The sequence below is a fragment of the Scyliorhinus torazame genome, chromosome 10 (genome assembly GCF_047496885.1).
Source record: "Scyliorhinus torazame isolate Kashiwa2021f chromosome 10, sScyTor2.1, whole genome shotgun sequence".
NCBI classification, from domain to species: Eukaryota; Metazoa; Chordata; class Chondrichthyes; order Carcharhiniformes; family Scyliorhinidae; genus Scyliorhinus; species Scyliorhinus torazame.
The window spans coordinates 83,730,447-83,749,206 of NC_092716.1; the positions used below are offsets into that span (position 1 = coordinate 83,730,447).

The window sequence follows — 18,760 nt, forward strand, 5'->3', positions numbered from 1 at the left end:
ACTTCTTCCTCCAGAACCACTCGTGGTGTGAGTGCGTGCAGCTGAACTACTTGTATGGGCAAATGGGGTTGGGGAGGCCTCGTGAAGCCGATATAATGGTACTGAAAGACAACACTAGACATTATTTAGTGGAAATGTGAATATATTTACAGATGATACGGTGAAAGTGTTCAACCGTGCGACAATTTGTGCTCAAATTTATTTATTTTCCGAGCCCTACCACTACATCAAAGTGTTGCCAGGACATTTGCAGCAGAGACACCCTGTGTTGGTCCTGTTGCCTTCGATGGCTTTGGCAGCCGTTCTCTGGAAAGCCAAGGCCTGGAAGAGTTTGGCTTTCCACCAATAGGTCAGCTGCTTCCTCTATGCTGACAGAGGATGGGGCTGAAAGGGTCACAGGCCGAAGGCATTTGGAAGAAGGGGATAATCTCCGAGAGTCCTGAATGTATGATCAGGAGTGGCTAGTTGTTGCTCTTCCTCCCATTGGGTGGCCAAGGGCTCGTGCCTGACTCATTGAGGGGAAGGACACCTGCAGGGATGTTTAAGTGCCCTGTTCCCCTCTTAGTTGCCACTGCCTGAACCACCCAAGGCAATGTCGATGGAATATAGGTCTGCGTGCATCTGTGGCAGAAACTGGGCCTTCTGCTGGACTAGACAAGACACCTCCAACTTGTGTGCCACTTTGTTAATGGCATCCCAACAACCCTTCCTGATATTGCCCCGCCTCTCCACCATGAGTTTTAAAGCCAATTCCAGAGGCTCGTCATCGGTTTGTGACCTCAAGGGGCCTCTTCCCCGCCTGTTCTCCAAGAACTGGGGAGCTTAGATGAGCTTACTCCCTCCTTCTGTAGGCACGTGTCCATATGGTGACCGCCAGATTATGCAACCCTGTTTTAACTAGTACTAATCGCTCATCGTTCCCTCCCTCTTCGCTCCTTTCTGGGCCGTGGTTTGGGCTGGGGCTGGAGAAGGGTCCTCCTCCTCCTCTGGACTTGGTATCTTTCTGGACGCACCTGCAAGTGTTAAAGAAGCGTGCAAGTGACAGTATCACTTGGTAGAAGTATCAAGTATCACTCAAAGAAAATGAGGTACATTCGATCTTCAGGTTTTCATTCAATGGAGAAATACTTACGAGGTGAACTGCCATGGCCAAGCTCCCCATCACAGATGTTCCTGTCCCACTTTAGGCCCTTCAGTTTCATCAGGGCTCTCAACCCCCACTCATCTTCTCCCACTGATTGAGCAGGAGAAGCTCTTGCAAAACCAGAGAAGAGAACGCCTGAGAGGGGTCGAATGGTACATCAGTTGGAGCATCGCATTTCAGAACATTCCTCATTCGCGACTTGTGTGGCAAGTTAGAACAGGTGCAAATTGGGCAGAGATCGTGAATCAGCTCCCTCCTGAGCACTGAGCACATCCATAAGCAAGGGGAAGGCTCATACATGCACTTGATGTGGAGGCTGCTGGTTCCTTCTGTATTGAAATCTCCCCCCTCCCCTGCAGTGTTCCGTGTCTGCTGAAGGGTGAAGGAGGCACCATGGTCGCACTGAAATGGGACTGTGAGGCAGGACATGCTCTTATACCACTGGTCCTTGAACCCTGGCATTTTGGCGCCATCAAACCTGCTCCTGTCATGGAATATGGCACAAGAACACACAGTTGCATAATTAATGAAGTCGGAGCCAAACGGGGTGGGGGGGAGCGGCGGCGGCGGTTTCTCCGCCGGTTTCGGCAGCGACAAATAGCCCACATCGACACCCCTACCACAAGATTTAGTCCCAGGTGGAAGAATTCCACCCCATCTCCTTGAGTATGCAAATGTACAATTCATCTCGAGCAGGAACTTTATTCTCCTTAGATTTGGCTAGTAGTTCCTTTCTATCTTACCTGCTATAATGCTGCTCTGGATTCCTACTATTATAATTTCCTCTTTGTTGCAAATTTCAGTGACAACTGGGACAGGTGACCTGTTCAGTATCACCGAAATTAGATTCTGTACGTTCATCACATCGCAATTTGTGGAATCTTGCTTTATACGTGCGCTAAGTGGTGTGAAATGTCTCGAAAACTCGTAACCAGGTGACCGGTACAATTGCAGGTGCAGGCTTTCTCCTGATGTCGATTGACATTGTGAAATGACTGGAAGGCAACACACCTGCGAAAGGGGGTGAGTTGTCTGAAAACCATTCCCGTGCAAAAGGTACGAACTACAATCGCGCGCGTGCGCGCGTTCTCGTTGTTGCCATCGTTACTTGACAGCAACATTTCAGGTGACGTCACAATGATACCTGTTCTGGCCACGCCCCCAGGCCAACAAGCAGCCATTCATGAATTTGAGGAGGCGGGAGTCATCCTCGCGCGGTGACGTAGCGCTGGGTCAGTGGTATTCTCGCAGGAGTCAGTTCTATAGGGTAAGAGTGCAGCTACCTGCAGCTGAGGCTCAGCAGTGTCGATGGTTGACACAGACCGTGGGCAACGCAGTCAGACCATGTCCAAACACCACAGGACACCAGCCAGGACTGTGGACAATATTATCGAGGTGAAAAGCAAGGTAGATAATTTGCTAATTACTTGATATTCTTATTGTTTAAAAAAAAAATCCGTATATCCCTCCATGCTAAATTGGCTTCATCTATCAAAGCCTGTGTATGTAGCAAAGTGGGATTTTGTTTGTGTTTATTTTTTGGCAATGATGTAAAGTGATTCAGATTATGTAACAATGCAACAAAACGGGTCTCAATTCCACCGATCGCTGCTCTCTCGATGTTTCCCAGGGTCTGTGTGTGTGTCTTATATCCACAACTGCGCACAGGCTACGGTTACTTGGAACGTGCTGTTCCCGGGAGCGAATTGATCCGCTATTAATGTAGCGAACCTCCCCTCGCAAAAATAGATCTCGAGGCGCCTGCAGTGTTTACGAGCTGGCGGTTAACGTTGCCACGGCTCTTATTTTTCTCCGGCGACTCTTTGAGCGATGGTGCCAGTTTCTCAACATCCCCCTAATGCGAATTATGATCGCAATATTGGAGCCATATTTAATATTACGTACGGCAAAGAGTTTGACAGGCAGGGCTTCTTCGCTCGTCAACATTGTTACCGGTTACACAACCTTTTCTTGGATTATTAAAACGGTATTTTTGTAGCACTGGATTAGTCCAATTATTTGGTTGAATTAGAAACCCAGCAGAGAGTTCAAACGTGCAGGTGCTGCAAACTCATCATTTCCCCCAATTATCTCCCCCCACCACCCCCGCAGTTCGATGCTGAATTTAGAAGATTTGCTCTAAAGCGTTCAAATGTTGGAGGATTTCAGGAGTTTTACCAGCTGATCCAAGCCGTCCATCAGATCCCGTGCGTGGACGTGTTGTTGGGATATACCGACATCCACGGTGATTTGTTGCCCATAAACAACGATGACAACTATCACAAAGCGCTTTCGTCTGCCAATCCTCTGCTGCGAGTCATCATTCAGAGACGGGGTAAGTCCAGTAACCTGCTAAACGGCAGCCTTTTCATTCCTGGTCCCTTTCATTCATGCCTCCCGAAGATGTTTCCCATTTTATAAAAAGAATGCTCTTGGCAGCAATAAGACGGAATGTGGTAGTGGGCTAAATGGTCTGGGTAACGACTTGAAACTGTATCGGTGAGAATGTCCTTTTTTTTGATATAATGTGCCCTAATCACTTCTGATCCTAAATATGCAGAGAACCTTGTAATCCCAATCCAGCCTCTGGGATGGTCATAAAAAAAATCTGAGCTATGCACGCAATCCCGTTAATCCTGACTGAAAGAACCAGGAAAAAATAGAGTCCACCTACAGACTGGTACAAATGCTATTTTTGACTGAAGACTTATCCGTTATTCACTATGCCTGTATCTATATTTAGCCAAAAAAAGACAGAGACTCACTGCTGACAATGTCAGATTTGGGGATAGAAGTGGCTTTAAATACAGATTTTTAAGAGGAATGAACTAAACTCCGGGTTCCCAGTTACATTTTAACCCATGGAATATAATCAATGATTGTATTACTTTGAGACAAGGAGTGTCTCACTAAAAAGTTGCTGGTTCCTGGGAAGACTTGTTTTCTCTTTAAAAATGTGCCGCTTGTAACCACCATATTCCACAAGTACCCAAATTAAATTGGACAAATGTGCAAACCATATGGACGTTTGCATACTAGTCTTTAAGATTCTAACCTTTCTGATGTGCTGATAGCAGTTTCCTTCTGTTCATTGTGGAGTCTGCAAAGTGGATGAGGGGCTGATCTGTAGACAGCAATTCCCCCAAATTATGATTAAAATCACTTAAAAATGAGAAACAAAATTGTGGGGTTGACATTATTGAAGTGTTCTTGGAGTACATTGTCGACCAGTGATCCAAACAGCTGTGGAAAGTTGATGGTGTGCTCTGATGCCTTAACGATGCATCGAAAACTCAATGTAATTGAGAAGTTGTTTGCACAAATATAGTAGTTCTTAAACTACAGTAGGTAGCCACATGTCATGGTGGTTTCATGACATGAGCATCCTCCATGCTACGCACCAATTGAGAATGGCTTTCGTATCAATTACGAAGTGGAACTCAATCGGGTGATTTAATCACTGTTGGATCATTTGATTGCTTTATGATAATTGAATAACATCTCATTCTGAAGTTCAGCTGCAATTTCATTAGCAACCATCGTTTGTATTTTATAAATTTGGCCTTCTCGCAGGTGTCAAAGTAACTTGTAACCAAAGGTAAATTGAGTTGGCAAAATACTTCTAAGTGATGGCTTAATATGCAGGTGGGATTGAAAATATTCTATATTATGGTAATTAATAGCTCAAGCATTAGTGTTTTGGAGGAAGATTTCAAATATTTTGTCTTTTTTGCAGCCAGGCATTTGCTGCCTTTCATTGCCTATCTTGTCAATCTCCACTTTATCCAACTCGCCTCTCCCAGCATTCGCCCCATAGTCTCTGCCAGTGGGTCAATGGGTCAATTCTCACTGCTCCTCTTTGCATTTCCTCCAGAATGTTCAATCGTTTGTATACAGGGCCCTTTCCATCCATTAATCCTTTGTGGGTGATTGCACTTCCCCTACACTTTTTTTTCTTCCCCATCTCTTGAGCTTGCCTTGTCCATAAACTCACTTTCGCCCTTTGTTCTATTTCCAATAAATTGCTGACCAAAAAACTTCCCTACTTAGCAATGCCAGATAACACGAGAGCGAGCTGTGCTCTCTCCTCGGGTGATGTCCACCTTCCTTCAAACCTGCCATTGTGTTTCTCCCGAAAGAAAAATATCCTTGGCTGCTCCATCCTTGTAAACTACACCCCCCACATCCTTTTCCTCCACTATGTCCTTAGCTTGTCACCTCAAATCTACATTTGTATTTCTCTGAACGCCACGTTTAATTCCTCCAGTCAGGTTTACATCCTAGGGCAGCACGGTCATGCAGTGGTTATCACTGCTGCCTCACGGCGCTGAGGTCCCAGGTTCGATCCCGGCTCTGGGTCACTGTCCGTGCGGAGTTTGCACATTCTCTCCGTATTTGCATGAGTTTCGCCCCCACAACCCAAAAGATGTGCAGTGTAGGTGAATTGGCCACTCTAAATTGCCCCTTAATTGGAAAAAAATTTAATTGGGTACACTAAATTTAAAAGAAAAAAAAAGATCCTTACCACTGTACTGCAGGTGGCTCTCATAAGTGTTGTCATATGTGATGGTGACAAAGGCCAACCTATTCTTCCTTGTGTTTCTTGACTTGTTTACAGTCTTTGACATGGTTCACCAACCTACACCCACACCACACTATCCTCTTCCAGTGACTCTGCTGCCAACCAGCTGGGTTCCATTCTTAATTGTAGCTGGAGCTGGAGCTTTAATTCCTACACCTTTTTACCTGTGCACTAAGGAGCTATCATTGGTTTCTCTCCTATTTCTCAGCTACTTGCTGCCCCTCAGTGACACCATCCAAAAAGATGGCATTCGTTTCCAGAGATGTGCTGGTGATACCTGGCTGTATCTCACCACCACCTCTCCTGATCCTTCCATTGTCATTAAGTTGCCAGTTTGTCTGACATCCAATACTGGAAGAACAGAAATTTTTCTCCAAACTAAATCTTGATATGACTGAAACCATTGACTTTGGTCCCCACCATAAACTGTTCCCTAGTTCAACTCCATTCCTCCTCCGCATACTTGAGTCCTTGACCTTGGGTCGTATTTGACCCCCAAGGTGGGTTGCAAATGACTTATCTGTGCTATTGCTAAGGTCACCATCTATTCCCACCTCTGTAATGTACCCCAACAGCACACCATCTTTTCAAAATCTTAGGCATATGTGTTTTGTTACTCTAGACCTGATGATTCAAATGCATTCCTGGCTGATCTTCTATGTTCTATTCTTGTCTTTTGTAAAATGTTGCTGCCTGTGTCTTGACTCACACCAAGCCCTGTTCATGCATCATCCCTGTGCTTATGCTGTCTCCCTGTTGAGCAATGTCTACATTTTTAAAATTCTCCACCTTTTTGTAAGTCCTTCCAAGGTCTCACTGTTCCTCTTTCAGTAACCTCCTCCGGCCCGATAATTTCTTGATCAACTATAACTTTGAACACTTTGTTATTGATGGGCATGCCTCCAGCAGCCAGTTCCCTGAACTTTCATTCCCTCCCTAAACCTCTACCATGGTACCTCACTTTCCTTTTTAAGGCACTCCTTAACACCTACCTCTGACCACATTTTGGTTGTCGGCCCTAACATCTTATGTGGCTTGGTATCAAATGATATTTGATATTGTCCCGTGAAGTTTCTACAATCGGGCATATATATATATATATATATATATATATATATATATATATATATATATATATAAATACTTGTCTTGGCTCTGGCAAATTGTGATTGTTATTCAGGACTGCTGATAGTATTTGGTCTGCTCTGAATATGGATTTAGTAATGTTATCCAACTTGGTTAAGTCACTGCTGGGCTACTTTCTATTGGTAATATTTTGACTGTAGCTTGTGTTTAAGTATTTTTTTCTAGTGAAATTATTTATTACAGTTCTTTTCTGGTAGGTAAGCAAATGGTATGCTGCCAAGATTCAAAAGAGCAGTGGCACATATTCAAGAAGTTTAAGTGCTTGGATATAGTTGAGCAATGCTGATAAAGACATGCAATGAAGACCTCCTAAATTCCAATACAGCATCCAAGTATTTGATGTTGAGGGAGCTAACGTTTTGGACTGGTTTCTGTAATCTTGGATGGATACATTGTAAAGATTTTCAGGAGAAAAAATGCAGAACAGGCTGAAGGTGTTGACTTGAAAGTCTTTGTTATCTATTTTTGACATGATGGTTGTGCTGACCAGGTAATGATGAAATTTTATCCCCATTCTCCACCTCACTCGCCTTTTGTGACATTATACAATTAATTCCATGGAGAACAAAGTTTAGTTGAATTCAAACCTGAGTTGTACCTCTACTGTGAATCATTTTAAAGAAATGTGTGATCCTCTGACATGAAAGAACAAGCTAAAAATACTGCCCTTACCAGCTCCTTTCTCTCCCACAGTATACAATTCATACAATTTTAAAATGTGAAGAGAACAGGACCTTCACCACACTGTTCCATTAAACCTGGGCTGCATGTTTATGCCAAGAATATTGAACTGCTAGGGTGGTGCAGTGGCATAGTGGTTAGCACTGCTGCCTATGGCGCTGAGGACCCGGATTCGATCCCGGCCCTGGGTCACTGTCCGTGTGGAGTTTGCATATTCTCCCCGTGTCTGCGTGGATTTCACCCCCCCCCCCCCCCCCCCCACAACCCAAAGGTGTGCAGGGTAGGTGGATTGGCCATGCTAAATTGCCCTTAATTGGGGAAAGAAAAAAATAATTGGTACTCTAAATTTTAAAAGGGGGGAAAAAAACAATATTAAACTGCTGCAGTTAAGCTTCAGTAATCGTTTAATGCCCCGCCATGCAATATTATTGGTGATGCTTAGTACTGAATCTTTTTGTAACAACTCGCCATTGTCTAGCTCAGACACCATTCATTTCTATGTTCTTCTGTTTTATGTTTACCTTTTTTAGTGATTCTTGGATATTCATATAAATGTTCTAGTTGGTTTCTGTGACACCTAGTTTTACCATCTAATATGGGGTTTTGTGCCGCAGTAACTAAATGCTGGACAATGTTTAAAACCTATATACCATTATTCTTTAGGAAAGCATATTGTATGATTCTTGTGAAAATTTTGCAAGAGCTAATGTGTAAATTTTATAAGATGTTTGGCACAATTTGGTAGTTTGGAACAGTGGAAAACTGGAGAAAAACTGATATGATAGAAGTCGGTTAAATTTAAATGGATCTGGAGTGCAGGTTGCTGATTTGTGTGAAGTGCAATGGGGTGTTTCTTTATTTTTTAATCCATATTAAAAGATGTTATGTAAAAATTCTACTTCTGGGTAAATAAGTAATTGGTAAATAAGTAATTGTATGAAGTATTGTAGTGCATCACAAAGCCATGAAGCAGTTGTCTCTAGCTTTCATAAATTTAGTTGAATGCTTGCTAGCTAACAATGTCGAGACACCAGCTTGGTATCCTCTGACCGTTAGGAGTGAATGGGACTATATTGGAGTACTTGTAGTTGGTAGCACTACTGTGCATGTAACATTCTCACCAGTAAAGATGATTTTGTGTATAGTTGACCTAACTTTAAATGTAGCTGTGTCCTCCACCTTCTCACCCCATGCTAATTTACGATGTAGATGAATGATTTACTTGCTAATGTATGGGCAGGTCCACAGACCTGATCAATGTCACCCCTTTGTTCTTGCAACAAGAAACTACATTCCCCAGTTTCTTTCACCACTGTGGCCAAGATTAAGAATATAACAGGTGTCAGTTGAGTAACTATTCTAAGATTGTGCCTACAGGTTTACTAATACATTGGTAATAATTAAACCACCAAAAAGATAATTTGCCAATGGAAGCATGCAGTTAACCCAGAGTTTTATTTGCAAAAGAAGCAGGCGATCTGCGTACACCAGTGTTAAAAGGAATAAAAGTGCTAATTTTGACATTTCCAATATGGGGAAATTGCTGTGCAAGTAGTGGGCCTTTTGTTGGATTTGGTAGTTAATTTCAGATTTGTAGACCTGTCAATGAAATTTGGTGCTCCACACTGTGAATCCTTTGTCCATATGCAGGTTTCTTCATCCTTCCTCCCAATGCTTTGTATGTAGACTTTGACTGTGTGAAATATATAATTGTAAAATAGTCCTTGTCAATGCAACTCAAAAGTACATAATCATGAGGCTTGTATCACAATCTACACTGAACTAATGCTTGATTTTAATTAATCTAAATGGGCATGCAGTCCATTCGAACTTACACTGAGACAATATATGCAAGTAAGCAATTTGAACCTATATCATACTTGTCAGGGTTTTATTTCAGATTTGAATGTCAGATTTTTCTGGTTTCTATATTAGAATATTTCTGGATATTAGATGGACAAACATTGGCTTTGTCTTTTAAAACAAAGCATACAAATCTGTTGCAGTTAACTCCCCTTGAGTTTATATAATTCTGTCTTCAAATCAGATTCCCTTTCTGTGTGGTAGTTGGTGAACATTGTGCAACGTAAAATCAGTTTAGTGTAAATTAATTTTGAGGTATTGCATGAGGGTTTGCACTGTTAACCCCTGATGGTTAACAAATTTCAGATCGGAGGTCTCCAATTTGTATTGGTAAATTTCAGATCGGAGATTCAACGCAGCAGTCCCAGTGCTAACCTCTGCACCACATGCTGCCCCTGTTTGTTCACTTGTATGAAGGAGGAGAGTTGTAATATCTATGTATGTGAATTACACAAAGTGGGGAGGAACAGTAAGTTCTGTTGATTGGAACAGAAACTTACAATGAGATCTGCATTTCAATATATTGGCTATTAATAGTCCGAATAATGTGGGGGGGGGGGGGGGAGAGACTAGTTCCTTATGGCAGTATTTTTCAAACTTTTTTTCCGGGGACACATTTTTACCATTCGGCCGACCTTCGCGACCCACGCCGGCCGACCTACGCGACCCACCATTTTCTCTTACCTTGTTTGCTGCTGACAAAAATGGAGGAAATGGTTTTAGGTCCCTTTGGCCTTCGTACAAGCTCAATGGAACCTGTTGGATGAAGGTGAAGCCTTCCGGTGTCGGAAAGTATGGAGTCTCCATCTGTCCAAAGTTCTGCATTTTACTGTAAAATGTTATCAAATAAACCCCCCCCCCGAACTTGTAAAAAAAAATGAATAAAACCCCCCTGAACTTGTAAAACAAACGCTGCGACCGTCTTTTAAAAAAAAAAAAAGCGGCCGCACAGTGCATGCTTGCCCGATTATCGCGCGCATAGTTTTGCGCATGCGCGCCGATGATCTGGCATGCATGCGCAGTGCGGCCGCATTTTTTTTTACATGTTCGCAGCCATTTTGAAGGCCGCTTGCATCCGGCGTTATTAACAGCTGGCTGCTGCGGCTGTTGCGTGCAGATTTGCGTGATTGGGAGCGCCGCGACGGACGGCTCCGCGACCCTTCCGACACCTGCCCGCGACCCACATGCGGGTCGCGCCCCCAAGTTTGACAATGCCTGCCTTATGGTACTGGTGTACCTTTTTGGATGTGTGACCTGGACAACATAGGCATTGGAAGAGATGAGTAAGAAACTAAAAGCTCAGCGGGCTCAGGAGAGAGGCCAGAAAATTGTGCACTGGCTCAGTGCACTGTCTTTCTCTGCAGAGATTCCATACCTGGTTGAGCTGCACCAGGCAATGCTTGACATGGAGTTGATCACCAAAGCGCAAACCATAGTCTTATGAGATGGAAGATTGGCCCCAATAAAAAAAATAATCTGAGGTTTCCACATCAATTTAGATTAGTCTTGTCTTATTTTGTGTTCAGTTAATGAACAATCAAAATATTGAGCATTTGCAGTGTTAAAATTTTTATTTCTTTGATTTAAATTAATGTTTCAATTAGAACCAAACTTGGCACAGATTTGACATGGTTCATTTTTTTAGGTTATAAGTTCATTCTTTGGCAATTCCACACAGCTAGTAAAAGCAACTGCTATTATTGACAAGTTCTTGACTTTTGTCATGGGAATTGCCTTACATGTATCTTGGCAAGATGGTCACCATTTTGGTAATGGCACTGTAGAATTTAGATGAGTGAGATAGTAATGAACCTATATTCCATCTTTAAATGATGATAGGTAAAATTCATTTTTATCTCTGGATAAATTCTGATATTGTCTGCTTTAATCGGAATATAATTTTTTTTATTTTTTAAAAGAGTACCTAATTATTATTTTCTTTTCCAATTAAGGGGCAATTTAGTGTGGCCAATCCACCTAACCTGCACAACTTTGGGTTGTGGGGTAAAACCCGCACAGACACGGAGACGAATCGGAATATTAAATTAACGTGCAGAGTTGTGGGATATTGATACTTCTCCAGGTCGTAATGTTGTTGAAAGGCATCCAAGTGATTCTTGGCCAGTATATAGGTTTTGGCACATTATGCAAAAGGGATTTTGGGCTATGAAGCTTCTTTGTAGGCCTGCAGAAAGCCTGACTGGCTGGTCAGCTTTTGGCTGGTTAGCCTTTGGCTGGTTACAGATGTAAGGGAAGCAGAAGGGTGGAACAAGTTTAGAATTAATTGTTTTTGAAATCCATCATTGTTCAAGTGAAAACAAAAATACCCGACAGGCTGTGACAATTGGGAATAAAATCATGTTTCAAATTTTGCTTCCAATAAAACAAATTACACAGCCAAAGGATCTTTGCCGGATTGACCATGTAACTTCCTCATGCCAGTTGTCTACTGCTGCAAAACTGGAGGGTGTCTGCCTGACTGTGAAGTAACATTTTAGCGTTGTTCTGTGTACATTGATTTACAGGTAGTATGGTCCAAATCTGTTCACTTTGTTTTGGGTTTCTTTTTTTATAAAATATAAATTTAGAGTATCCAATTCATTTTTCCCAATTAAGGGACAATTAAGCGTGACCAATCCAACTACCCTGCACATCTTTGTGTTGTGGGGGCGAAACCCAGGCAGACACGGGAAAAATGTGCAAACTCCACACGGACAGTGACCCAGAGCCAGGATTGAACCTGGGATCCTGGCACCGTGAGGCAGCAATGGTAACCACTGCACCGCCGTGCTGCAGGCAGCAATGGTAACCACTGCGCTGCCGTGCTGTCCCATTGTTTTGGGTTTCTTTAAACTAAAATTGGTTACTGTCTGCACCTTGTGTATTGGTAATCCTGCATTCTTCTAATCCAGCCATTTTCAAACTCAGGGTCGCGCCCCGCGGGTGGGTGTCGGGAGAGCCATTGAGCAATTTGTCATGGCATTCCCAATCGCAGGAAGAATGCTGGCTATCCTGCGCATGTGTGCCCCCTCAGCTGGATCTAGCAGTGCGCAGGCTCAGAGCCCAGCGGCGCAGACTGCCACCTCCTGATGTCAGGGCGCTGTCCCAGGACCAGATTTAAAAAAATTAAAAAATCGATGGCATCTTCCCACCAGAAACTGAAATCGGGAACAAAGCAGTATGAAGACTTTTTTCAGGGACAATTTAACATGGTCAATCCACCTACCCTGCACATCTTTGAGTTGTGGTTGAGACCCATGCAGACACGGGAAAAATGTGGAAACTCCAAACAGACCGTGACCTGGGGCTGGGATTGAACCCGGGTCCCAGGCACCGTGAGGCAGCAGTTATAACCGCTGCACCACCATGCCGCCCTAAGATGATTTCTTGAGGTATGGCATTTAGTTTTGCCAATGCAAATCAGGATGCAAAGCCCACCTGTTATATGCAGGGAAGTACTGGAAAATCGGGGCAGCATGGTGGAGCGTGGTTAGCACAATTGCTTCACAGCTCCAGGTTCCCAGGTTCGATTCCAGCTTGGATCACTGTCTGTGCGGAGTCTGCACATCCTCCCCGTGTGTGCGTGGGTTTCCTCCGGGTGCTCCGGTTTCCTCCCACAGTCCAAAGATGTGCAGGTTAGGTGGATATGCCATGATAAATTGCCCTTAGTGTCCAAAATTGCCCTTCGTGTTGGGTGGGGTTACTGGGTTATGGGGATAGGGTGGAGGTGTTGACCTTGGGTAGGTTGCTCTTTCCAAGAGCCGGTGCAGACTCGATGGGCCGAATGGCCTCCTTCTGCACTGTAAATTCTATGATAATCTATGAAGCAGTGGTTAGCACTGCTGCCTCATGACGCCGAGGTCCCGGATTCAATCCCAACCCTGGGTCACTGTCCGTGTGGAGTTTGCACATTCTCCTCGTGTCTGTGTGCCTCACCTCTACAACTTAAAGATGTGCAGGTTGGTGAATTGGCCACACTAAATTACCACTTAATTAGGAAAAAAAGAATTGGGTAAACTGTTTTTAAAGTACTGGGAAATGAGAGTTAAAACCTTCAACTTCAAAGGCATTTGAAGACTAATCTTGGCACGTTCGCGGACAAACGATGCAATGAGAACTTAAATTGTCAGCTGAAGTCTTTAGCAGAAATGTAACATTGAAAAGCAAGTGAGATAGTGAGGACTATGGGTCCTGAAGGTCGATCTGTTGGTAAAAGTTTGAAAAACACTGTTCTAATCTGTATGCTAATCCCGTTACCCTTTTTCACTGGCAAAACGTCTAAGTATTATGTGTGGTAGTCCAGTGGTAAAATTGCTTGCATGGGCTGAGGTTGGGGGTATAAGTCATAAGGTTGTCCCCATTGTCCAAGTGATAAAGTTCCAATGGCTGATTTGGATAGCTCTTATAGTTGGTTTATCTCTCCATAAGATCTTGGGTAGGGAAGGGAGCAGAAACGAACACGAGTCCAAAACATACAATGCTGAAGATGTACAGCAGGTCAATAGGCATATGTGGAGAAAACAATATTTTACATCAGAATTGTAGGATTTAACCCTTACATTTAAACACCATTGCCTATTAATACTTGTATCACTCCCGAGTCATCGTTTTAGATGCACTCGGACAGTGCACCAGTGGGAAGTTCAACTCCAGTCTTTGTAAGCTAATAACCTATTCAAATAAAAGAGGAAGGAAAATGTTTATTTTTTAAATTTGGTCCCACATCCCCCAGTTAATGCAGCTATATAATTCCTACTGAGTATCTGGGCTTGCCTTTAAGGCTTCTTTAACTAGCTACTGGGACAGCAGGTTCACAATTGCACTTTGTAATGTAAAATTCTATTGGGTTGGGTGTCACCTTGGTCAGACTGCAGTTCTACAGCAACTTGTCTCATGCTAGTGGGACTCTTTAAATACAAGTATGTGCCATTGTCACGCCTAACATACTTTTGTGGGAAATTGTTGCTCTGTAGTTAGTGACCAAACTACATTCCATTTAAACAGGAAAGATTGCATGTCAGTGTTTTTTTTTTTTGCTCCTGTGCCAGTGTTTTTTTAAAGCTATATGTGGACCATAGGTTTGCTGTTGGCTAGTGGCGAATGTAAGAAATCTCAGCCAATGAGTAAGAAAAAATGCACCAATTATATGCAGTGTGATGTAATTCAATTTTTTTTTACGGGCAGGATAACCCTGTCGGGCAACAAAATATTTCCAATTTCTTTAAAAATGCAGACTACTATGCTGGTAAGATGCATTCAACAATTTGTATTCCTATGGTGTCTATTTAAATTGGAAAAACATTCAAGGTGCTATGCAAGATGTCCGTGAATGTTAACCAGCAAAGCTCTTGGGAGCGAAACTGCCGTTACAAATATTTCAAAATATTTAGAGTACCCACTAATTTATTTTTCCAATTAAGGGGCAATTTAGCATGGCCAATCCACCTAACCTGCACATCTTTTGGGTTGTGGGAGTGAAACCCACGCAGACACGGAGAATGTGCAAACTCCACACAGTGACTCGGGGCCGGAATCGAACCTGGATCCTCAGTGCCATAGGCAGCAGTGCTAACCACTGCGCCACCGTGCCTCTCGGCGTTACAAATGAAGCTGGAGTACGAAGCTCTTGGAATTTGAAAGGAGTGACTTGTAAACACTGCACCTTAAAACAGCCAATCGATATCAAAATCGTTTTATTTCCAGTCATGAAGACTTTATTAATTTAGCTTAAAAATCAATAGAAATTTAGCCAGCTGCTCTGATTTTGTTTACAGCTGCCACATCTAGTAGTCTAAATAACCTGTGGTCTTTCTGTTCCTAATACAATTTTGAGTTCAATGGCTGTTTTGACTGTCCAACAGGAAGATCATTTCTTGTTGAGTAGCATTCCTGCCATCATGACCAGGATAATCAGCTTTCCAAAAGGACATCCTAACTATGAATATTTACCACGTGTGATGGGTTAGTTGCGTTCTTGAACAATCATCAATCCTGACCCTGAGGAATGCATGCAGCTTCATGTATGTTCATTATCAATGTTTGTCTCTTAATACCAAATCCTTCCACAGCAAGTCAATATTTCCAAATGGAATTAGACTCTTGCAATGTAACGGTTTTTGCAATGTAACTGTCTCCCAAGTGTAGGCAAGCTGTTCATTCAGTAAAGGACAATAACATCTCTGATTGCATCTCATCCGCACTTGACCTACCTAACTATTTACATTTGATAGCTTGCTCAGTGAGACTAACAATAACTGAAATATTATACTGCCTCCAGCAAAGTGTGCTCGAGGCCCAAACATTGTGTGACTTACTCCAGAATTGAGGATGCAGGTAATGTTGGTGTACAAAGTTGCCATTGTCTATTAATTCCTGTAAAAATTAAAAATTAATTGCTTTATTGACTTGATTTTGTCAAAGTTCATGAGGAAGATTTTCTGGCCGTTCACACTGGCAGAATCTTGCGGTCCTCCCGATGGTGCACTCCTGTTACTGGTTTTGGGACAGTGGAGGGCGCAGTCAACAGGAAACCCTGTTGATAACGGTGGGGCCAGAAGATCCTGCTGGTGAAGCTGCCCTCCGCTGCTGCAGAACCCTGAGGAGGGAGAGGAAAACCCAGCCCCATTTTTTTTGTCTGAAATATTTATATATGGGAGATTTTAATCAAGTTTTAATTTTTCCATGAGAATGGGCATTGCTGCCAAAGCCAGCATTTGCTGCCCATCCTGAATTGCCCTGGAGAAGATGGGTGGTCAGCCGCTGCAGTCCATTGCACTTGCACCAGATGGACTGCAGCGGTTCAAGGGCAATTTTATTCCTTTTTGACTTCTCTGCAGTTTAGTACAACTGAGTGACTTGCTGGGCCATTTCCAGGGGAAATTTTGCTGTGAGTCTGGAGTCGCATGTAAACCAAGGATTAACAATGGCAGACTTCTTTCCCATTGGTGGAAAAGTTGGGTTTTGGAGACCATCGATGATAGTTGTCATGGTTACTATGACTGGGACTCTTTTGGGTTCTAGATTTATAGTACAATTAACAATAATGTATCCAGCTGCTGTGGTAGGGTTTAAGCAGGGTTTCCCAGAGCATTAGCCTGGACCTCTGGATGACTAGTCAAGTGACACTTCTGCTATGCCACAGACTCCCCAGTATGCTTTGCATGCTGAACTGTGCTAAATCTTGTATATTCTAATTTCCTAGTCCTACACAAGATCAGTATTTAACTGAAATCACTTGAACCCTAGAAGTGAACAATTGTCACGCATTTTGGTTTACCTGTGCACCCAACCTGTGTCTCGCTCAAGTTTCAATATCTTTCTCTGATCATGTACGCTTCTAGTAGGTGATTAGTACATTATGATGAGAATCCAAGAATCAATATCCAGTACTATTTGTCCTGGTGGTATTAAGGCCAAATGTAGTGCTTAGCTGTCTGTGTTTGAAGTTAGCCAACCTGAAATTAAATCTACTCCATTCAGAGTTACTTAACCAAAATGTTTGATTTTTTTTTTTTTTGCACTACATTACTACATTTGATATGTTTACATTACTTCAAATTACTGTATTGATGAATTCTTATCTGGTCTGTTCCGTTCCCGAGTTAAAAAAAAATTTAGTGCTCAATTCTTTTTTTTTTCCAATTAAGGGGCAATTTAGTGTGGTCAATCCACCTACTCTGCAAATCTTTGGGTTGTGGGAGTGAGACCCACGCAGACACTGGGAGAATGTGCAAACACCAGTCTGTTCCCGGGTTAATTGATGTACACTATATAACTTGGCATTTGGCCACATGGTGAATTTGTCCTTGGCTACATTTTTTATTTTTAAAAAAAATACAGCACTTTGTGTTAAAGATACTGGCCAGAAATATTGATATCTGCTTAAACTATCCTATTTTGATTTCCTCTTTTTGTCAGTCTGACTTATGGTGTAACTATGTTATTGTAGTATCACTGTCAGCGATAGTCCCTAACCCAGTAACCTTGTTTTCTAAATGAGCTGGCACTGGCCTTGGCTGGCATGGGAGTACCAAGAGCTGCTTTCTCCTCCAATGTGAACCCAATAAAATACTTTATTATTTTGCAGCTTTAGGATTAAGCGGTGACCATTTTAATTTTATCAGTTAGTCATGAAACCACTTTGTTTGTTTGTTAAATCATGATGACATTTCTGTAAAACATACATCTTTCAAAGCATGAGTATTTGTATACCGGCTATTACAATTCATAGAATTTACAGTGCAGAAGGAGGCCATTCGGCCCACCGGGTCTGCACCGGCACTTGGAAAGGGCACCCCACTTAAGCCCACACCTTCACCCAACCGTTTTGGACACCAAGGGCAATTTATCATGGCCAATCCACCTAACCCGCACATCTTTGGACTGTGGGAGGAAACCGGAGCACCCGGAGGAAACCCACGCAGACACTGGGAGAGAGTGCAAACTCCACAGTGACCCAAGCCATGAATCGAACCTGGGACCCTGGAGATATGAAGCAATTGTGCTAACCACTGTGCTACCGTGCTGCCCTTGCATAAAACAAAGGCCATTAATCTCTGTGAAATAGTTTAATTTCAAAATGTTTGTAAAGAATATTGTGCCATTTTGCTTTCCCCCAAAAAAGACGACAAATTTTAAATGGTAATAAGGCAGGAGGAGATTTGGAATACAGTGAGGGGCAAGGCCAAGTGGTGACGGGTGAATGGGATTTTGTACAATTTGTGATACTTGTGTTATGCTGCTTCTGATAACACAGGCTGCTACTTGATGCAGTCTTAACTAAAGGATGCTCCAGACTCCCAAATGAGTTCAACGTGTTTATTGAACTATTAACACAGTTCTCAAATGAGTTCGACTCTCTGCTAATCTAACTGTAGTAACTCCGTCTAACTGTACCAGCTTGCTCTAAGTCACTTGCTGGGGTGTGGTGCTGCTGATCAACCCTGTCTAACTCTCTAGATGTCTGTCTGTGGAAAGAGGCGGGGTGTGGGTGCCTCATCTCTTTTATAGTGTTTGTCATGCCCCCTTGTGGTGATGCCACCTGAGTGTCCTGACTGCCCATTGGTTGTGTCCTATTCTGACTGTTCATTGGTTGCATGTTTGCATATCATGACAATACTGGCAGCAAAACTTTCAATGACCACTTGTTTATAGAGGAATGCTGACCAACAGAGCATAAACAATTGTGTAAATGCAACCTAAACTGAATTGAATTAAGAGTAACTGGAGGAGGGAGGTCTCTGTTTGGCTTTGCATTCACATTTGCATTCACATTGGATCAAAACAGCTGACATAACTTTAGTATTGGTGCAAAGCCTACTGTGTACACTCCCTCGGCCGCAGAA

General features: G+C 42.8%; 1 protein-coding gene across 1 annotated transcript in view; it reads left to right on the top strand.

Moving 5' to 3' along the window:
• Positions 1 to 2,403: 2,403 nt before the first annotated feature.
• The window catches only part of pard6a (par-6 family cell polarity regulator alpha), a 136,040-nt gene continuing 119,683 nt past the window's right edge, over positions 2,404 to 18,760 (top strand). Inside the window, exons 1-2 of the mRNA XM_072518326.1 lie at positions 2,404 to 2,551; positions 3,257 to 3,479. Of these exons, the coding sequence (XP_072374427.1) occupies positions 2,453 to 2,551; positions 3,257 to 3,479 (322 nt within the window). The 5' untranslated portion in view covers positions 2,404 to 2,452. The remainder of the gene's footprint in view (positions 2,552 to 3,256; positions 3,480 to 18,760) is intronic.